The sequence below is a fragment of the Brachyhypopomus gauderio genome, chromosome 11, assembly GCF_052324685.1.
Source record: "Brachyhypopomus gauderio isolate BG-103 chromosome 11, BGAUD_0.2, whole genome shotgun sequence".
Classification (NCBI taxonomy): domain Eukaryota; kingdom Metazoa; phylum Chordata; class Actinopteri; order Gymnotiformes; family Hypopomidae; genus Brachyhypopomus; species Brachyhypopomus gauderio.
Window position 1 is genome coordinate 10,958,232 of NC_135221.1, and position 23,226 is coordinate 10,981,457.

Genomic DNA, 23,226 nt, shown 5'->3' on the forward strand with positions numbered 1-23,226 from the left:
TTAACACGCACGAACAATTATTTTGCATACCAATACTATGTCATTTACAAAGCATCTCCAGTACTTTAAGTTTTCTGAAAGCCCTTGTGAAAGATCCAGGAAGATGTCTCTCACCTTCCTGAAGGTTAAGTGTAGTAATTTCACACAGAGAGGTTGTCATTTCATCAGCCATGGCTCATGAAACTGTCCAGGACATTATACCAGGCTTGAGAGAGTGTTGATTTGGTGCATTACAGTAGTGCATGACTAAGTGGAAACCAGTAATGGGCCTGAATTACCCAGCTTCTTCACCTGACACTCCAGAATTGGTGCAATGTGATGCAAAACAAACCACTCCTTCAACAGTTACTGAGTTCTCCTTTTTCAAAAGAACTTCTCCAAATACTGATTCCATGCATAGCGCATTGCCCAGCATGTATTCGCTGTATTTTTTGTGACGTCGTCGTAATTTGTTTCAGCACATGTGCAGTTCTTTACATGTCCTCAAGGTGGCAGTGCAAGATTATGAATTCACCAAGACTTTCTGAATAATAAGGACACTTCAACAGACGGTGACAGTTAGGCTTCTGCTGTTAACATCGCAATGTACCGATATTACACATTCCCACAATTCATTTAAAACACAGTCTAAAATAAATACTCTAAATCAAAAAGTGAAAATGAACAGAAAACAAAACCAGCTACATTTCATTCAATGACACATTAGTTTGTGATGCCTGTGAGTTTTGATTGCATTAACTTGCCAGACTATCAGAATCACCATGGAGTTGCATCTTTCTAGTTCAGCAGTCACTGAAGAGACATGACACTTCTTCACTCTAAAGATGGGAAATGAAAGAGATGGGTACCTCTATTCCTTTAGTATCTAACAATCAACATTTTTGTCCTTGTAATAATTATAACTGAACATTTTCCTATCCCATAGTGTATTTTTGTTTGATTGTCAGAAGGGTGATTTTTAACAAATGTGACTTCTTAATGTCTTGTTTCATTTTATTTTTCTCTTTGTCGTTCACCTGCTCCATCCATTTCTAGTAGTCAAACACACAGCGATGAATGGTTGGTACTTTTATGTGCATACACCTCGGCAACAGTTGCCAGGCTGCAAGCGTTGGTATAACTCAAAACCCTTAAATCAAATCAAATCACTGCACTCACCCCCAGTACTTATGCTCTGCGTGCAAAGACACGAAAGTCTTGCTGTCATGTTATTCTCAGGTCTAAGTCTAAAATGTAATCACTTAAAACATAGTAACCATCTTTTTTTCCCCTTCATTTTTATTACATCAGGTAATTGTAAACCTATAATCCTCTAAACCACTTTTAGGAGAACTCAGATATGAACTCTGAAGAAATGCTAGCAGCTATGAGTGAGCTTTTCTCTGAAACACCACCTGACACTGACCTGCATGCAAGAAGGAGCTGGGGGAGATTGTGGTGAATTCTGTGTGCCTCTCAGACCCATGCAGCCCCAGAATGAGCACGAAGACAATCCTCACTGGATAATTGGGCAGAGGAAGCCACAAATTACTCTTCTTGCCAGCAAAAGCCTGTGTTATCGGATACCAATTCCACTGTTGAAAGCAAACATTGTGCAGCCTTCCAGCTAGGTTTCACTGGTGAGAAGAGATTGTGTGCAGTATGTTGTGCAAACAGGAAATGCTGTGAATGTAGATCAGACAGATCTAGTGTTCTTCTGTTGCATGTCTACTGTGAGGGGCGACTGAATCTTTATAATGAGACGATTAAAAAAAGGCTTGCCAGGAAATGAAATAATTCTGAAGGTAAGTCAACAGAAACACTAGAATTATTAAAGAAATTCTTTTTTATTTGTAGTTTATCAGTTAGATGTCCATTTACATCATCCACTGAAAGCATACAGTTAAATTGTATCAAAATCATCAGGTAATATATAGAAACACTGTTGGATAATTTGAAAGGATTTCATTACATTTTTATTAATCAACTAAAGTTAAATTGCTAATGTAATAAAGAACACCCACTGATTACCTGTGTAATTTCCTACAGGTTTAGATGTGCTTTCAAATTCTCCTTAATAATAATCTCCAGACGAATATTTCACGATGTGGTGGAGCCGTGGGTGTATTAACAAAAACGCTGATGAGCTGAGTATTTATTAAAGAGCACAGAGAGGCGTGCTGTTTTAGGGGAGATTCACCAGCTTCAACAAATTACCAGTGACATTCAGTTTAGAAAACACAATAGTTGTGTTAATACAATACATAATATATGAAAGATGTAGTATATGCAGTTTTAGGTAGTTAAAGAGCTGTTTTACTGTCCAGTGTGAACAAGAGGAGGATGGACTAGTTTGAGTCTTGGTTCCTCTAAAGGTTCTTTCCTCATTCTCTTAGGGGACTATCGTTTCTAGTGTTGGCTTTGGCTTGATCACTGGAAGCTTAGATTGACGTGTGTAAAGATGGTTTCTGACATATAATATAGTAAATTAATAAATTTGACAAACAATATACTGTACATAAATATGGTCATAGCCTGGGAATAACGTTGGACAACCAGGTGTCATTCTCAGCTCATGTTTCAAATCTGACCTGGTCTTGCAGATTTCTCCTTTGAAACATATGAAGGCTTCAGCTCTTTCTCCACCCAGGTGCTTGTGCCGTCTCTTGTCTGAGCTCGACTACTGCAACTCACTTCTTGCTGGTCTTCCTCTACAGGCCATGAGACCTCTACAACTGATCCAGAACACAGCAGCGTGACTAGTCTTCAGTCTTCCAAAGTTCACACCTCACTCCACTGCTGCATTCCCTTCACTGGCTTCCAGCAGCTGCCCGCATCAGATTAAAAACCTCACCTAAAAAGCCAAAAATCCACCATCTTCTCCATATATGACGGTGGTCAAGACTTGGTCTGTACCTCCAGTACTTCAAGCCTCCAGCGTGGCTCAGCTTGAAGCACCACACTTCTCAAAAAGAGAAGCGTCAAGACTTTTCTCTGTCCTGCTCCCAGATGGTGCAACTCGCTTCCACTGGCTGTCCAGATAATGAAGTCCTTTCCAGGCTTCCAACGCAGATTGAAGATTTATCTATTTGAAGATTACTTTTGAGCATTGATCCAGCACCCATAATGTTAATTCTACTGTTGGGTAACTGAAACTCTAGCATGCATTGTTTCATATTGATTGTTATTTCACTTATTATGGTCTGATATACAGCTTGCACTTATTTCACACTTGAACTCTAACCTACTGTACTGGCTGGGATACCACTTATGAGTAAATGACAGCACTTTTGTAAGTCACTCTGCATCTGAGAATTTGCTAAATGCAGATGTAATGTAAATATAAATAAATATAAACAAATTTTACTTCCATCTTTGTTGCAAGATGCAGTTTAAAATTTGTATCTTGGAACGTAATGTTCTCCAGCAATACAAAAACAAGTAAACAAAAGATTTATATATAATTTAGCAATTGTCAACAGTTAACAGAAATGTTATATATTTTCAATTAAAAAAATAGAACATAATTGTCTATGGATAAACCGAGTAGTGTGGCCGTGTGGGACAATACATTTAAACTATTTCAATTATTTGTTTAGGAGACTCCTGTTTCATCAGGATGCCGTGTCCACACTCAAGTGAGCAACAGCAAACAGCAAAGAATACAGATGCACCCCGCCCACCAAAAGTTACACCTTCCACTCAATTTTTGCTTCTTCTCAGTTTACTTTCGCGTGCTAAAAGTACATATAGCATGAACGGCCTTCTTCCAAAGATTCATCTCCAATTGGATTATTTCTTCTATTCGAATCATGCAGCATAATATCATGAATATGTCAGAATATGGTTGACACCGACCACATGTCCTAATAGCTACTACTCTTTAGCTATTGTTGTCGCATGAAACACATTTTTGGTTGAACAACAAAATTAACTCACGTGTTCATTAGTAGTTATTACATCGTCGTAATTTTTACTGCGTGATTTTTATTACTTTTTTTTGTACATGTATTTGGTTAGTGTAGGCTTTATGCAGTTTGTATGGCCTGTATCAATGAAAATGCACTTCCACCCACACCTCCCCTCCCCACCCCACCCCACATCCACCCCTCATATTCCCTACCCACCCCACCCCACCCACCCCACCCACCCCACCCACCCCACCCCTTGTTGGTAGCACCCCTTCAGCGTATCGTGCGCCTGTGTGGTTGTTTGCCCACTTGAGTTTAGTGAAAGTGTTAAGTTCAGCAAAGTGCATGGCTATGTGTTTTTGGAGAATGTCCATTAATTAATTCACTCTACCTGTGGGACATAAGCTTTATTCGCAACAATTATATTCTCTCTGAATTTGCATTTTAATTACAACCCCGCTGATTGCAATCATGTCAAGCATTAAGTTATTTCTAATTATAAGATTCATTGGTGCAATTTTCCCCAGGAAAATACAATTAAACGCTTTACTAGGCAGTTGAAATTTCACTTTAGATGGAAAGTAAAATTTATAGTGTGGCATATGACCAAAATTCTTTACAGTTGCACATTTTCAATTTTCTTCATTATTTCTTTTTAATTTTTTATTTTTTATGTATTTACTTCTTTACTTTTTGAACAATTTCCTGTACTACAATCATTATTTAATTAACATTAACATTAATTACCATTAATAGCAATTAAACGTGCATCTATCAAAATATTGCAAGATAAACATTAGTATCACCACTGTTAATGAATTAAGTTATTCTTAACCTTAGTCAACAGTATTAAAATTATAATATAAAACCAGTGCTTTTTGAAATGCTCTCTCTATTCAGTAGGCCTATCAGTTTCACGAATCAAACTTATTCTTAACTTATTGCGCAAAGAATGTGTTATGACTATATGGAAATACAATAGAATATAATAGTGCCATATTTGAAAAATGTAACACAATATAATAATCTTTTATTCATAATAATGTCATATTCATTATCGTGACCTTTGACCTCATGGTGCCATTTCCTGCTTTAAGTTAGATCAATCCCACCCTTTCAGTGTCCACATCCTGTTGGACGTTTTAGTCAACACTAAACAATAGGGTCTGAAAGCCTGATGTGTTTACACATGGAGTTATGCCTGCTGACTCCTCCGCCTTTTGTTGCACGTTTGCTCAAGCTTCCTGTACACGAGAGGAAAAAACAACTTCAGTGGAGGAATATATGCTTTAAGTTGATGGAGGGAAGATAGCTGCCTTTCCTACCTATCTTTCTTCTGTGCTTCCTTCTTTTTGTCTTGTTTGCTGTTGAAAGTTTTAAATAACTAGCTCAATATAGGTCATTTCCATGTGAAGCTATATGAAGTAACAAAATTCATTATTAAATCATCTTTGCCAGTTGTAAAAACAAGAAAATTAAGAGGAGAAGAAACAATCTAGAAATGTTGGGGGCTCTGGAAGGAACAATCACAACTCAGCAGTATCAGCACTAACCAGAGCTTCACAGCACTGGTTACACCTGCACACCCTCTTCACCCGGCCAACCAGAGCACAGAGAAAATATTTCGAAACATTTCAACTACAAAATGGAATTTGCTCACAAATATTAATGTACAAACAAGTAATCATGGATTTGGTGACACCTGTGACATCTGCATATAAATTGACTTTTGTGGGTGTTGGTAATTTGGTGTGGCTTTTGGGATTAGTGAACAAGAACACATTCTGATATTTGGCAGTTGTATTATGAATCTCATCTTACTGATAATTAAAACATAGTTTTTTTTTGCCACAGTTATATAATGTCGTTTATATGTTCTCTGCATATTTAACTTGCTCAGACCAGAACAGAAGAAAGCAGCCAGTATCAGCTCCTTTCAGAGTCTCTCAGCAGGGTCACGTGTGCGTGTAGCTCTATAGGAGCGTCCTTGGAGAGAATCCTCAAGTATTTGGCTACCATGGTAACCCCATGTGCCAGGTTTCCATCAAGGTAAATCATACAAGTGTCTTTAAGCAAATGTTCAAACATTCTCAGCATTTTCTCAAGCAGAACAGGCTGGTGCAGGAAACTCAGACGATTTCTGACGCATGAGAACGACTGAATGCTTCTCAACAATTAATTGAACAAATTGGTTAAGACAGAACACATTAACACATCCATGTAGTAACATGAGCAGCCTATTTTTAAGACGCATTACAGAAAACAATAAGAAACATTAGGTTCTTATTTAATATGATATGCAAACTAACATTAATGATCATGTCATTAATGATTCTCCATTGTATCATTGTAGCTGTACATCCTCTGATTGGGTCATAGCTATACATCTGCATAATTTTCTTTGTATTGTTTTGTATGTTTTGTATTATATGTTTCTGTTTCCTTATGTATTGTAAGCATCTTTGGGTTTCATAAAAGCGCTATATAAAAATAAAGTAAGTACATACATTTCTCCAACACCAGAATTCACAAATGTCAATAGCCTCCAAAAATCTACTGCTTTCTATACATAAACATGATAAACATTCAGGGTTAATTTCCTCCGTTTCAGTCCCATTGGTGCAGTAGGGTCTTTGCATAATGCACAGTACTGTTTACATCTAGGAATTATTAGCAATGAGGGACCCTTATATAATAGTTCATATGTTCCCAGTTTTGGCTGGCAGTTGTTAAGCGTTTCCTTTCACCTTTCCATATCTGCGTCCCCCCGAGCTCTGAAATTATCACTGTATTTCTACCACACTGAGATCTAACACAGTACGATCACACTATCATCACACTGTGATCACATTATCATCTAAGATACCAGAAAAAAAAAGTTTTCCATCACCTTGTTTTTCTTGTAAGATGCATTTCTTCTGAACTATTAGGAATGCATGCTAGACATGATTTTAAACCCAGAATAAATACATACTGGCCTATATATGGGTTATTGTATATTTTATTTCATTTCATTTTGATATGAGATGTGGTGATGTTAATGTGTAGCTATGTTATTTCATTCATGTACTTTATTATGGTAATATTTTTAATAGTTTTAAAGTTTAATGGTTTTAATAGTTTAATCTTTTTAATAGTTGTATGGTTTTATTGTTTAATAGTTTTAATCTTTTTCAATGTTGGACGCAAAATTAAAGTGCTATATAAATAAAGGTTATATAATGTTTGTACATTTTTATTTATTTATGTGACAACACTTTACATGGCAATATGAAAAGCATTCGGTTATTGGCAGTTTAATGAACACATGAAAATTAAAATTAAAATAAAAAATTAATTTCTTTAAGGCAATTCACATATTATTACTCAGTATATTGTTTTTTTTTCCTGCAGATGTGATCTATCCTCCACTCCAAATAACGCATGACAAATTATTTGTAATGATACCTTTACAGTGTAAAATGAACTTGCTTTCTTTCACACTGTTTGAAAGTGATGCTCGTAAACTTTAGAGATGTGGGAGAAAAAAAAACCTGCACTTGAAAATGTATAGTCTTTGAGTCTTGTATAACAGTAGGGAGGCACTGAATAATGCAGCACTAAATTCCTTTTTATCTCCGAGTGTAAACGGGTGTAACAGAGTACGCAGAGCAGCACAGAAGCAGATCAGTGACTGAGCAGTGCTGAACACCAGCAGACGAAGGCAGCATTCAATGCAGATTTTGTAGATGAATGATCTCCTTCTGGACATCAGTCTCAAATCAAGTACTTCTGTCTGAATCCTAAAGGTCTCTGAGAAGCAACCTCACACACGCCTTTGATGGCCATTTTTGTTTTGTCTGGCTGCGTTGGTCACCATGTCCTACATAACAAGTAAGGGTATATTACTACACCTGGCATTATAGACTTGCTGTTTTCAAATGAAGATTGTCTCTCTAAACTGTTTTACACATGAAAAACATGGTTCACATACTATACTAATATTATATTATATTATATTATATTATATTATATTATATTATATTATATTATATTATATTATACTATGCTTTACTATACAATGAATTCATAGGCATTCATGGTTCAGTGACTGCACTCTTAGACATCCTACGGTACGAAGAGGTTACAGGCATCGCATGCAAAGTAAAATAAACTTGTGATGAAAGCAGCTTCTGTGTACAGTGACAGTGGAAAAACACTGAGTATTCAAAGGACGTGTGATGTTTTCTTCATGTGGTGGGGGTGCTGTCATCGGTCACAGTGACTCATGATAAAATGATGGCCTTAGTGCAGTGCTCCGTGTAATTTATTTAATAACCTGGTATAAATATGTGAAATGTTGTTGGGAAATAAACATGTTATTTTGTAGAAGCTAACTGAGATGAAAGATGAATTGGTTTTTTTGTAGTCTGTATTTTCGGATATATTTGCTCTTATTAAATCAACAGTTTGTGTAGATGACAAGGGCACATGGTTATATGATTATTTAAGTTCACTGTATTAACAACAAACTAATTATGTTCTGCTTGATGTACATCTTCACTGGCATGTCAGGTTTACTTTGTAGCGAGCCTTTGACACAGAACATCTTTCACATAATAAACAGTTTTGTACCTCCTAACCATCCCAAAGTAGTTCTTTAAATCTTACTGAGCAAAGAGGAAGTGCCACTGGATGTTGTGGCAGAGCTGAGATTTTCACACTCACCACTGATGTAGGATGAACCTGAGAACAGATATACCACAAAGAACACTCAACATCACTTCAAACGCACAATAGAACTTCTAGAAGTAAAACTAGAGGAATGCTTAAGAAGTTAGATCGTTATTAATGAACAACTGAATGTCCAGGCAGTAGCTACACCCAGTGTTAGGCAATCTGCACAGGATAAACACATGACATGAAATTATATGTCATGTTTTTCATGCTTATTACGGACCACAAGAGTAGGCAGACAAGTGGTAGGTTAAAATCAGAATAACGCAGAAAAGGCAAACTATTTGACAAGCAAAAAGCACAAACAAAAGACGTACAAAGAGAATCAATACAGGAAGTTGCAACACTAAGTAATGTGCAGATACTAAACCCACTAGCAAGACACCATAAACTACAGTGGGTAGGTGAGGAGTGTATATGTTCTGCTGAGTCCAGTGAAGAGGAACTGAGGAACAGGTGTCACTGGACAAAGTCAGAGCATCTGGCCACTGTTATTGGCTGTGACAGGATGACAGAGGTGTGAGGTGAGAGTTCAGGACTCAGGAAATGTTTTATCAAAATAAAAGCATGCAGCTTCTCAACAAATCAAAGTAGCTTCTCAGTAAGGCAAGATAGCTTCTTAACAAAGCAAATGTATTCTGGGAAGAAAAGACAACAACCAAGTTTTATTTTTGGCGTAGGCTAACATGAAGCATCGGACAGTGGGATCTTGTGGGAATTAACAGAGGAATGTGAAATGGGTTATAGGTGAATGCAGTGGTAAGTGAGAGACTGGGACTGAGGAGATGATTGAGAGTTGTGATTGGTGGAGTGTGTTTGCCTGGGTGCTGACATACGTGCTGACATGACAGAGATGAGTGTGTTAGTGATAGCTCAGGAAGCTCAGTCACAAGTGCAGATTGGGGTTTTGTTACTGAATCTCCAGTTCAAATTGGGCTATCCGTGTCTGGGCACCCACAAGAGTGCTGTCCTCCAAGGTGCAGTGATTGTATTTGTTATATAGGAGGGAGGCATCCACCCTTATCCAACTAGGATGTAGCTTACAAACTGAAAGGAAGGAACACGGCAGGTGGGGACTGCAATATGGAGCTCATGTGGAGGTTATTATATTCACATATTTTCACATTTCACAAGACATCAACACTAACCAGAAAAATTAGAAACCTTGAAACAGTAGACGAGAGACCTTAAGATGTGCATAAAACACATGTTCATGGTACATAGAGCATAAACTTTTAAGGTTGAAATGTAAAGGTGTAGAGGAAAATACACGGTGCAAATTAAGCATAGAGCAACCATATCATACTAGGACAATACTGGGACAATAATATCACACACTGATGATGTTTCTAAGTAATATGTGATAGTAATGTGCAATAAATTGCATACTAATAAAATAGTGCACACCAATTGTGGAGCCCATTATTAAAGAACTTTCAATTAAAGAGCAGTAAATAGGGTGTGAAGGATAAGGTAAAAGTTAGAATCATCTGTCTTGCTTGATAAGGTTCATGGCACAGGAAAAGAAAGCTTTTGTGGTGGATGCTGTCTTGTTCACGTAGTTCGATACCATCTGCCTGATGGTAGCTTTGAGAACAGGTGGTTATCCGGGTGGCCAGGATCAGTTTCAATTTTCTGAGCACAAATCCTTGCTCTGGCAGTGAACAGTTCACTGAAGGGGGTGAACATGCATCCAGGTATGGGCTCACCGTTTCAGACCACCAGCTGCAGCAGATTCTTCAGGAGAGAGTGGGAGAACCAGCCTGTAATTGATGAGAATATATCCAGGGATGGCTCTGTAGAAGCTGGGTAATGTGGTGGTGCAATAAGCCCTTTAATTTGACAGAGAAAGAGCATCCTCTGTTGTGCGTAGCTAATGAGGTACAAAATAATAGAGGAGCCCATGAATTTGAATGACTCAACAGCACCAGAGGTAAAATCTGCACAAGCCAACATGAAATCTGAACAGTTGTGAAAGTGTGCAACTTCAGATTATCAGCACATTATGCGTCAAATCATGCCTCCTCATGACAGGTGAAATGGTAACAGCTCACAGAAGGCCAGACAAATGTTTGAATCTCTATGTCACCACAATGTATAACAATATGAAATACTAGAAAAAGTTAAACTCAAATGTGAAGAATAGCACAAGCTACCATTGCATTTAGCAATAAAACTAAAAACTGAATTAAAAAATAAATAATTGCTATAGATACAGTTCATAAAGGCTTAGAGGCTTTTTAGCAAATCTTTGCTATGATTATATAAGCCAGAGAACAATTAAATAATTTAGCCTACTGATTATTTTTAAAATGCAGTACAGTATCCTGAATAGCTCTTGACATTTATCTAAATAATCTGAATGCAATAATATGGGTAGCTATAAATTTGAATGCAGAAACATCCCCAGTGTTTGCACAATACAAATGAAGACAACAAGATGATTCAGTACAGGGCATTTTTTTGTGCTGTGTTAGTGTGCTATTTTAGACCAAACTTTCTTGGCTTACACCAAAACAGAAAATTGGTGCATAGAATTTTCAAGCAAGAGAGCCCATGCCACAATCTCCTAACCAAAGCAAGTACACCTGAAAGCTTACTTCGCTGGCATTTCTCTGAGAAGACTGTTTGATGTTGGATACATGAGTCCTCAGATCATGTTCGTGTGCTTACAATTTTACAGAATCCTTTTTTGTGTGCTGTGTGTGTGTGTGTGTGTGTGTGTGTGTGTGTGTGTGCGTGCGTGCGGTGTCACTTTGCCTATTTCTAGCTTGCAGAAAAAGTGTCATTGTCAAAAAATGTTCAAGTACTTTTATTTTTGCTGCGGTTTGTATCAAAGTGCAAGTTGTAATAGGCCACATTCCCCTTCATTTAGTTCTACCTCTAGGACAAACAGAAGAACTGCAGTCTGTGCAGTATTATCTTACTTTGGCAAGTACTGTCTGATCGTTTTTTAAAAGGTGATGTGTGTCAACATTACCCTTTAATAAGAGGAGCAGCTGGTCCAATAAGGCAATAACAGGGTGGGAACACAGCCATTATTGGCATTCTGTGTGAGTGTGTGTGTGTGTGTGTGTGTGTGTGTGTGTGTGTGTGTGTGTGTGTGTGTGTGTGTGTGTGTGTGTGTGTGTGTGTGAGGAATTGAGTACTGTATATGTATTTCTATAAATGTTTCAAAGTCTTAGTTGTAGAGATGTAGGTGTTACATTATTCAGCTGCAGTAATAAAGGAGACAGTGGAAATACATGGATAACTTTGGAGCACATTGGGCTGACTGGTGCCAGTGACATCCACAGGTGACAGATAGTGGGTCTAAGGAAACTGTGCCTGAGGATAGCTGCGAAATAAGCCAGGGCTACTGTGGTAGATCCACGGAGCTCTGGTGCTCAACGGCGGAGGGTTAATGGGCACGGAGGGAGCAGGTGAGAGGAACAACTAGGCGACTCCACACACAGTCGTTTGTTCTGTCTCGGCGTGGCGGGTGCAGGCGTCCACGCAGTGTGGCTGTTGGCTGCAGAAGTCAGAAGACACGGCTGCATAGGCAACATGAAGCATGGTTGGTAGCTGAGACCTGGAAGCCCCTTGCGTCTTCACTTTTCGCTGGACGTCCTGGGTTATTTTTCCGTCCCCGTTCAGCAGAGCCCTCGTTCTACTCCATTTGTAGTGCAGGTGATCACGTCTAGTGTGCAGGTCCCAGGACACTGAGATTACGGTGACGGAGGGAGAGCTACACATGGACCGGAGGCCAGTAGCCCAAGTCTCACATTGTGCCATGAGATTTATTGTCAGTGTGTTGGTGAGATGGAACAACACCGACATCAATGTCTCAACCAGTACAAACTGTACATATTAGTTTTTTCATTCCAAATGTTTGTTATGTTTGATTTTTACTCCAAATGAAAAACAGATCTAAAACCTGGGTGCATCCTAGGGTTAGACACTGGATTATAGTGTCATTCATTAGAGTAGATCTGATGGATTACAATATTATGTGTCAATAAGGTAGGTCTGGATTATAGTATCATGTGTTAATAGGGTAGATCTGATGTTAGCATTACTCAGGCCATGCACAGAACTAAAATCTGACTGATCACTGGTTAATTAGATTCCATTTTTGGTTCATGTTCCAGTCCCTTTATATCATACAAAAACATAATAAAAGGGTAAATTGCTAGTCCTGACTTGCTAAGCTGGTCTTCAAATGCTAAAGTATTCCTTGACTTTACCTCACCCTGTTGTAGGTTGGTTGCTGCCCTAACCAGACCTTCTTTCTACCCAATATATGACCTCAGTGGAAAACACCTTGGTGACCCCTCAACACTTCACCTCAGCTGTCTAGCAAGAAGCTTCCACAGTTGGCTTCTTCCTCTTGATATCTTCACTGTTCAACTGTATCAACTGTTGTGTAATAACCAGTTCTGTCAAGAAAGAAAGCAAAACCTTTAGAGCCTGCCTCGCCAGATTCTAGTGACCAGAGAGGTAAACAAAAAAAATATCACTGCTAAAATAGATCTAGCTAAAGCATTTAGTAACATTGATTGCCATGCTCTGTAAATCATCGTGGAAGAGTCATCAAAGTTCTTTAAAGTCATGCAACAATTCGATGATGCCATGCATTTCAATCCTGACCCATAAATGCCAACCAAATTATAGTGTCCAGCTACAGTTCCTAATGGAATGTAGCCTCGTTCTGATGCACTGTATACAAGCCACTGTGAAATTCACCATAACCTCTATTCATGAACTTCAATACACCGATGACTATGGCCACACCTCAGGCAATCTTTGTGCAGATGTGCAGGCCTTAGAATTGAAAGTGAATATCCAGAAAACTGAGGTGATTGCTCAGTGTACAGCATTCCCACGCATTCCTATGTTTTTGTGTTTTTGTAAGATGTGATGGAGTGGTTTAATTTTCAAATGTGTGCTCTCTGGGCCTTCGTTTTGGGTTTTGGTTTGCTGCGTGTGACGGCGGCAGGGACGGTGTGAGGTGTGAGTATGAGTAAGGAGAGTCTTTATTCTCTGTGAAGTTAAAAGCAAAAAGCATAGTGTTGAGATGACAACAAAGCCAAAAAAGACACGAATATACACATGTTGGTGGTGAAACTGGTGGTGCGGTGGAGAGGAATAGCAGGCTTCTTCGGGCTAATGTCTTCTAAAGCGCTGTAGGTGAGCAACATGCAGCCCTGTGCAGTACCTGTGAGCTTTAAATAAGGAAAAGAACAAACAAGGCACAGGTGTTCAAGTTAAATAATGTGTGTGTGTGTGTGTGTGTGTGTGTCAGTGGGCGTGCCCCTCCATCTAACTGCCTGGTGCACCATTATCCTGATTAATATTGATTATACCATTACACCACTAGGTCAGACGCATGTTCCAGTGCTTTCCTGTGCTGAGATTACGTAAACATGAGTGTATCCCTCCATCATCCCACCCCAGCACCTCAGTGGCTCAGCAATGGTGAACATATAGAAGAAATGTGTGTGTGTGTGTATCATGACTGCGCATTTATTGTGCTCTTAATTATCTTATTGTTACACTGTTATTACACCTAATTGAACTTTAAAATATCTGAAAACATACTGCATTACTCTTGTGTATAACTGTGTTAACCATCTTTAATAGCACTTAAAACACAATTTGAATAGTCAATTCCTAACCGTCTACTTCACTTAGCCCACAATTTCTTTCCTTCAAATGAGTCTATTGCGGCTATACATTCTTTTTAAAATGTGATTGTTGACTGACCTGTTTTTATACAAAACTGAAAGCTATTTTTATCATATTGTTTTTGCATTCTGATCTTTTGTTTAAAAAACACATAGGCCTACTGCTTCGCCGTTATATATGCGATACATTATCATATTTACCAAACGCTCGATGGGTTGATTATTTGGAAACTCGTTTCCTTTTCTCTCTTTTTTTTTTTTACCAACACTAATCTTTTATGCAACAGAGGTAAGGTATAATCGGCATGTCGGTATGACCTTACCATGGAGATACAAATGTACCTTATCGTCATAAAATTGCCTCCGCCCCGTTAATTCTAAATATCCCTGTGATCAGATTGACGTCCCGGCTGTCCAATCGCTACTGTTGTTTCCAGTCGCGCTGCAAACCGTGGGACAAATTGGAAACGTCGACGGGCGGACCGATAGTGGGCCTGGCATTAACGCTTGGTTGTGATGGTAAGCCATGGATGAGATTTTGTGAGTTTTGTTTAACATATTATGAATATTTTGTCTTTTATTGCATTTTAGACATGCCCACGTTAGCAGGTTAAAACTGTCTAAACGTTTAGAAATTGTTATTGCTTTGTGCTCTTGTTAACAAGAACATGGTGGTGGGATAACAGTTTCCTGTGTTCAAAGTAACCGCTTGGATAGCAACGGTGATTTCTCTCCCAATAAATGTGCTTTTGGATTTCAAAATACCGTCAGTTTCCGTGATGAATCCGTACAGCTTAGTTATATCTTCACGGAGTCTTGGACAACATTGCACGTGTTGTTTTCCGGCTATAACTATATAGTTATTATGGTCCATGTTGTTAAATTCACCATTTATTTTGTATACCAACAAGTTTGTTTTGTGTAAGTACCAGCTGTTCGAGCTGTGGCCACAATGTTTCTTCTAACGAGCGACCTGTTAAGCACATAACCATTTAATCCGGTTTATGTGCGTTGTGTGTATGTGTGAGTGTACATATTTTTATATATTTATGTTTGTGTGTGTACATATTTATCTATATAATGTGCTGTAAGTTAAACAGCAGGCTGACGTGAGCCGGAGACACGTTGAACTGGACTGCTTTGCTTTCCTGTTCGTTTGCTGCGACAGTGATTTTCAGATCATGATCGTGTGATTTATGATATTTCGAAATACGTAGCTCGTAGCTGTCACTTTTGAACACTTTGTTGACAAATATTTAACCCCCTTATTTTTCAACAGACCTTACAACAGTGAAGACGAAGAGCTAAACAGGACCCGTGTATCTGGAGACACACCACACCTTTCTGACAACTTTACTTGGGTCACGTTATAAGCGTCTGGATACTTTAATAACCATTCACCGTTAGCTGGAATAATCCTGCATATTGCCACACGTGTGGGATGGATTTGGAAGAACCTTGATATTTTTTTTTTGTGATCAAAAAGATTAGATAATTTTTTTAAAGGCATATATCAACATTGTAAAAGAAACTTTATCAGAAATGGATCCACAGGCCAGTGGGGGAGAGGATCCCAATAAACCTTCCAAAAAGAAATCAAATGAGGATGAGAGTAAAAACAAGAAGCTGGTACGTAAACATCTTTCATCATTTAGGAGGAGCCCCATGTCCCCCCCCCCCCCCCCCCCCCCCACGTTTCAGTTTCACAGTTACATTATGAAAGTTAGGCTCATATTTACACACACTTCTTACTTCGGTATTAGTGTTGCTTTTCCTGTGCTACCAATGTAGTATTAGTTAGTCAGCTATTGATAACCGTATAAGGAATTATTGGTCAGTTGTTTTCATTTATTTACGTACTTTTTCCTCAGTGATGTCGTCACTGCGGATTAGTGAAGTGGTCTACTTACTCTGTTGTAATGGCTTCAGGAGCAGTGACCCTCAACCTGCCCCGATGCATGTGGAGTTCACATGATTTATTTTTTTTTTGTTGTCTGCACAAATTGTGTAAGATTAGGATTCATATTCAGTGTAACAGATGTGTGGTTTCAAAACACAACAGTGGTTTCAGTTCATTTCAGTTGATGTGGCAGTGAGATAGCAATGACAAAGTTTGAACTTCCTAATCTCATGATTCTTTTAGGTGCTTTTGCAGCATAATGTTCAGTATCTTTTAAGTACGTTAATGCTCCACATGCAGATTTGAGCAACTTGATATCCTGCGTGCAGTATTTGCTGTGCTGAAGTATTTTCGTCTTGCCTGCATGAGAGTGACATTGATTGCCAGTGAGATAGGTAAAGGCTAAGAACGTATCAGTAGTACTACAGAAACTGCATAAATGATGAATTTGACGAATGATTGTTACTAGAATCATTTAGTCTCTTGCATCCGTTCGTAGTAATGTTTGAAGCTGCAAAACTTTTTTTTTTTCTTGATAAGTTCTGTTTTTGGAGCAAATCTCATCAGTAAGAGGAGAGTGGTTTTCTCATTGTCAGCTTTAATTGCTTTGTGTTGGACATAACACTTCTCTGTTGTTGCATGAAGACTTCACCTCACATAATGTGGATGGGCCTTTTCCGTGAGTAGTCACGGGCCTCCAATGACACTTTGGCTGACCTGTGATCAGTGTGTTTAGATATTGGCCCTACATATGTGGTATAATTGTAATTATTAGAAGTTATGTGGGGCAGAGCTGATTTAAAGTTGCCTTCTCACATATGTATTAATTACCACACTCAACTCCTCAGGACACCTTCAACTCCCCATGGTTTAGCATTTCAATATATTTTTGATTTTCTCATTAGTCTGTACGCTGTGTGTTTTGTTTGGAATGTAACCAGCTTTAATGGGCTTCAGGATACTTACAGTAAAATTAGGCCATTCTAGCTACACTTTTCCCCCCTCTAACTATCTCGATTTGCAAATTACCTCTATTTACTGACTTTGCCTTTTTAATTAAGGCCTTCTCTACTAATGTCTGCTGAGGCAGGAGTTCTTGACATTAGGACCCTTAAAATGTTGTGATGAAAATTTACCAGGGGGGCAGTGAGAGAGTATTGTGCTTTGGGCTATCGTTCTTTGCCCAAAGGTCCTTTTTCTTGAACTAAAGTGCTGCTGTGCACCACTTCTCAAAGGGTTTTATGTGCTGAGGGTTCTTTGCGAGAGCTAGTTAGACCCAACTGTTTTATAAATTAGGTTAGATATCATTGGGTTGTTGAATGGTTCTGAGGTTTAGGTGGGCTACTTGTAGCTAGGAGTTTAGCCTATAAGCAGCTGAGAAAACACACTGAGGCCAGCAGTGCAGTCACCCTCAGCACAGCCTGTGAGTCTTGAGTTTTTATGCTGAGCGACAAGCGTGAGCCTCTGTATCTATTTTTCCCAAATGCAGAAAGCCCCAATATCTTCACATACCATTGCGATAACAAATGAACTGTTACTAGACATGGTGTGGTTTACTTTAAGTTGTATCACTCCTTATATAACCCTTTCCCAGTTGAGCTCAGCCTGGCTCTCTCTCGTACTGCCTGACTGAGGGCTGATGTCATGCAGGCGTTTTTTCTCACCCTCTCAGTAGTGAGCTCACTGCTGTGTGTCCTGTTTCAGGGACAGGCATATTCCATGTTGCCTAACTCCACAGATCTACTTTGGCTGTTGTTGCAAAACAACTTTCTGGAGGGAGGAAGTCCCCATTCATCCAGCTCTGCTCAGGCAGTTGGCTTCAGTTTGCCCTTTTTTGGCATGGTTGAGAAATAATGCCCAAGGGCCGTGCCTCATTTAAACCACATGGACAATTAGAGTAAGTGAATTCACAAGACATATCGCACAAAATAAATAAAGGATTAAACTAACGTACCACACCCCACCATTTAAGGAGAGAAACTGTAAGCTGTAATTTCGATGATTTGTAAGCTGTAAATTCGATGATTTGTCATTAGAAAGGGCACTACTGAAAAATGTGCTCACTTTTCGTAAGGCATGGATCACTGGTAAGACTCAGTCTTTATCAGTTGCTAAGATGGCATGCTAAAACTTAGCATTCATTTAATTAAAACAAGTTCACATAAATCCCAAAGAACTTGGAGGCAACCAGAGCTAGACACACTGGTCAGCTACTCTATGTGTAGCAGAGAAGTCAATAGTCACGATTGACAGTCCATGTGCAATTTTTACAGACTGACTGAAGAAGTCGATAGTACAATTTGGAAGCATTTTTAAAAAATAGATAAGAAACAAACTAACCAAAAAAAAAACAAAACCCAAACCCCCAAATTTATCACAATTATTCGATTGTTGGATTTCTTTTGGAGTAAGTTCAAAAAAGTAAATGTTTTCTCTTTTTTTGTAGTTAAATAGAGAAAAGGCAAAACTGGGCTGATTCTTGCACTTAGATTAAGTGTTTGCAGCTCATTCTGTTGAAAGCAATGTCTGCAGTAAATGGTCTGTCTTGCATTCTGGAAAAGAACAGGCCTGCAGATAGCCATGCGAACGACTGCAGGACAGTCAGGTATTCGGGTACTTTGAACTCTTTTGAAGTTGCACAGAATGTAGAGCTTTTAATATTGGGGCCAATCATTTTGCCCACTGAGCAAAGGAAGTGTGAAATGTTACTCTATAATCATTAAATGAACACTGGTTTTGCTTATTTTTTTATCATTAAATGTAAACCTGATTTGTGTTCAGACACACAGACAGCAAGTGGTCAGATACATTTTTAGGTGCATTTTTGCTGTCGGCTAATTGAGTGCTGAGGGCAAAGCCCACTGGAACATGTGTATAGGTAAATAACAAAAAAAACCCAAATGCTTTCAGATAAAGACAGTCCGGATTCCGAATATCCGGCTTTTGGTTTTTTTTTATTATTTTTTATTAAACATTAAGCTGATTTAACATGAGCAATTTCAAAATAACTCCTACATTTGCCACATTAGCTTTTACAGGCAGTCCTTGGTGACTGATAACTTGTAGCAAGGTGACAAACAGCACAAGGATCTAAGGAGCATTTTTGGATGAACAAGGCTGTCATGCAGCATGGTCAGTAGCGATGAGGTTACTTACTGCAGTAGTTACGAGGGGTTTCGGGAAACGCTCACAAATTAATGACTGATTTAATGATGCCTTTAGCTAATGATGCTTTTGGGAAACTAATCATGGGTCTGTAGTATCAATCTATAATTCTCAGAGAGTATAAAAAGAGCTTATCTATGGCTCAGTATAATATAATTTTGCTCAGAAATGCTGATGCAGTCTTCCAGTTACTGCATAATGTGAAGTTCAAGAGGCTGCGTGCTCGCAAACCTCCATTATGATGCCATCTGTAATAGTTCACATGCTGGCGAGACGCAAGTCATTTTGTTGCATACCTGCGTTTGCTTTTATTTGTTATACTTTGGATTCGTATAAACCAGTTGAGTTAAAGAGGAGAAATATGAAATTAGGCAAGAAACAGAAAGTCACCTCTGGTGTTAAAGAAGTTGTTGGTTCGCAAAGGCCTGGAATGTAGTTACACTTTTAAAGCTAAACCCCCATCGTGGTTCTATTGCCTTCCATATGTTTGGAATCTGACTTCAGGTTGCCTTTTTGCAAACAGATCCATCTATCCATCCATCCATTATCTTTACCGCTTAATCCCATTAGTTGGGGTCACGAGGGGGTGGAGTCAATCCCAGCATCATCAGGTGAGGACCAGGGGAAACCATGAGCAGGTCACCAGTCCACCACATGGCCCAACACATACACACACACACACACACACTCAAACCTACGGGCAATTTAGAGTGACCAATCAACCTAACATGTATGTCTTTGGACTGTGGGAGGAAATCAGAGTTCCCAGAGAAAACCCACACTGTCAACACAATGATTCTATAAAATAGAATCAATAAGGTTTTAAGCTTTTTAGGTTTTAAGCCTAATGCATTATGTTCATCATTAAATGTTAAATAGTTTCTAAAGTAATACTCCACCCAACATTTGTGCTATAGTATATCCTCTTTCAGCAGGAAAGGGAAAGTGGCTCTTCACTATATGACAAATAAATAAGTTAATTACTACCTTTACGCCACAGCATGAAGCTGAGATGTGCTTTATTGAGTCTTGGGACTTTCCAGTTGAAAGTGATTTAAGGCAACACCTCCTATTTAATCCGAGGTCTGTCAGGCTCTAGGCCTGAGAGCCAACAGCACGACAGGGTGTAGTGCTTCCACTGGTTTAACATGTCTGATTCATCACATCAGTGAATTACCAAGCCCTTCATACGTTAATCTGGGTGTGCGGGAGCGGGATGGACAACTAACTTCTTGGTGTCTGGGCCCTCCTGCGTCCATGTTATGACGTCCCTCTCTCGTTCTGCTGCTGGCGTAAGTGCAGCGAACTTCTATATCTGTATATTTAATGTGGTTAAACCTCTTGAGATTCTATTTTTCAGTTTTAATGCTATAATAAGGCATATGAAAATGCACCCATTACAAACACGAGGCACGTTTTGTTAGAAACTAGTGTGGAGTGATTAGTCTCATCAGCTGCCCAGACAACGAGACCCGTGTGACTTCGTACACACTCATGTATACATGCTTCTTCAGCGCTGCTCATGAAGGGCTCAATAACCACCTATACAGCCTGTATGCACTGACAAAATGTTGGTCACACTCAGTCTAACCACCTATGTTATTTTCTTTTAAACTTTTTAATAGGGGCAGTCATGGTCCGGTGGTAGGGAACTGGTTTTGTGACCGGAGGGTCGTGGGTTCGATTCCCAGGCCTGAGGCAATGACTGAGGCTAACTGCTCCCCGGGCGCTGGGCTAGGGCTGCCCACTACTCTGAACACGTGTGCACCACAGCCCCCTAGTAATCACTAGTGTGTGTTTGTGTGTGTTCTAACTGCACAGATGGGTAAAAGCGGAGGACAAATTGCGATTGCGGTGAAAAATCACAATTGACAAATATGGCACATTTACTAGTAACTCAGTTATTTCGGAAAAACTTTCTTGAGGCCCAAAATGTGCCAATGTGCCAAATATTTATTTTTGCTACTGTTCACCACAGTGATCACCTATCTGTTAAAATGGTTGCTTAGTTTAAAAGGGTTATACTTACCATCCAATGAATCAGACACTCCTACCTTAACTACTTTCACTACCTGCTTCATGATGCATTTGACAGGCGCATTCTTTTAATAAGGTCTTCACGGGTCATATTCCACAGTAGATTTACTGTTGTATATCAGGTTCAAGAAGGTTTTTCTCATCAAATCAAACGGAGATGGAGTTATGCCTGTAGGAGTTGTTCACTGTACTTATCTGTGCTTACAACCAAGGAGTGAAGTGGGCATTAGTACAAGTTTTAATGTAAACCTTAAAGCACTGAGGTTAAGATATCAGACTCCAAATAACTGCAAAGAATAAATACAGATTTTCTAGGAAGAGCATAAGTTATAATAATAACATTAATAATAACATATTGTGTTTATTATAACACATTATATTTCTAAATGGTTCCTAAACAGTGGTGCACTCTGGTTGGGTAGTGTTTGGGCAGTTGTGTTATATAATGCTGTCTAGCAGGCTGAGTGCTGGCAGCACAGAAGGATTGAGTGTCGAGTGAAAGTTCGAGTGAAAGTTGGGCGGGTCTTTATTCTTCGCAACTACTCGATTGGAGCGAACTCGAAAACAACAGCTCAAAGCATTTAGTAATGCAACAACTCAACAGAGGCACTTAGCAACAGCGGCAGGCCCAGGCAACATCTTTGGCACAGGACGAGCGGCCATGTGGGAGAGGCCGGGTACCCGGCACAACGTGACACTGAGATTCACCCCCTATCTACACTTAGCTCCACTCTAACTCTAACTACCCCCCTCCCCAGGTTCTGAATTCCCTTAGCATCATCTTGACTGAAAACCAGAGGGTGCTCACCACCAACCAATCAAACATAACCCCATATTAGCATCAAACCTGTGCCCCTTCACGCCAAATAAGAGGGTGCTCACCACCGACCAATCGAACGTAACCACACATTAGCATCACTCCCGCCATCGAACAGAAATCAGCTGTGATACATGCATGAACTCACACCTGAATAACACTTGGTTCTTTGTGGTGGAACAGGCTGAAGTGACTATTGTGATGTGATCATTGTTATCTCTGTGCGAGACTGCAGAGTTCGACAGTGGGGTGTAGATGAGAAAGAGACACCGAGCAAAGTTTGGTCTTCATGTCTTCAAACCCAGTTTGTGCACTGGGTAATGTAGCCTGTAGAGTTACAAATAGTTTTGATGACTATCTGAATCAACATAATTCTGTAGCAATTTTGTCCAGTTAAGTGGAATGTTGTTTGTCTATAACGAATATAAGGAAATAGTTTGAGTTTGCTTGACTGGTTTCTCTATTGCATTTAGATAACTGCGTAGTCATGTGACTGAAATTTAGGAAGGGCAGAGTATCTCTGAACACTTTGTGGCAGACCGTTTTAAGATAATCCAGTGTAGAACAGGGCCCACTAACAAATTTCCTGTTTCCTACACAAATTAATATTTTTCTCAAAACTGAAAATAAGCCTTTTGGGTTTCATGTAAAGTGATGTACCAAATTGTGGATTAGTGTAGCGGAACTGTGAGTGATGCTTTTTTTTAAAGACTCTTAATTTCTCTGTAATTAAAATGAACAGATAACTCCTCATTGTGCTCAAAAACAGGCTGTTTTCAGATGAAGCTGTAGGTGTGTAGGAAAACTGAAAGCTCTGTTATCTAGTCTGCCGGTTGTTAACATAGGTGTGAAGAGACAGAATGGGTGTGTGAAGGAGAGCATGTCTCAGCACATTCCTGATCCAAATGAAATGGTTGCACGGGTATTTAAAGATTAGTCCTATAAACCTTAGTCCTGTAAACTCCTGCCAAACCATGTTGCCCATATAGCTTCATCTGGTGATATATTTTTTATTTTTTTGTTTATTTTAACCAA

General features: G+C 39.2%; 1 protein-coding gene and 1 long non-coding RNA gene across 9 annotated transcripts in view; both read left to right on the forward strand.

The window, feature by feature from the left end:
* The first annotated feature begins 1,569 nt into the window (after positions 1 to 1,569).
* LOC143527641 (uncharacterized) lies at positions 1,570 to 4,031 on the forward strand. Its single transcript, XR_013134198.1, has 3 exons — positions 1,570 to 1,784; positions 2,697 to 3,124; positions 3,579 to 4,031. It is a non-coding gene; the product is annotated as an uncharacterized LOC143527641 (long non-coding RNA).
* A 10,660-nt stretch (positions 4,032 to 14,691) lies between these two features.
* Positions 14,692 to 23,226, forward strand: part of diaph2 (diaphanous-related formin 2) — a 346,005-nt gene continuing 337,470 nt past the window's right edge. For 6 of the 8 annotated variants that reach the window (XM_077021909.1, XM_077021914.1, XM_077021915.1 and 3 more), the window contains exons 1-2: positions 14,761 to 14,812; positions 15,552 to 15,901. In XM_077021909.1, coding sequence (XP_076878024.1) covers positions 15,815 to 15,901 — 87 coding nt within the window. In that variant the 5' untranslated portion in view covers positions 14,761 to 14,812; positions 15,552 to 15,814. Of the gene's footprint in view, positions 14,813 to 15,054; positions 15,194 to 15,551; positions 15,902 to 23,226 lie in introns of those variants that run through there. The other 2 variants (XM_077021911.1, XM_077021910.1) reach the window with 2 other exon arrangements.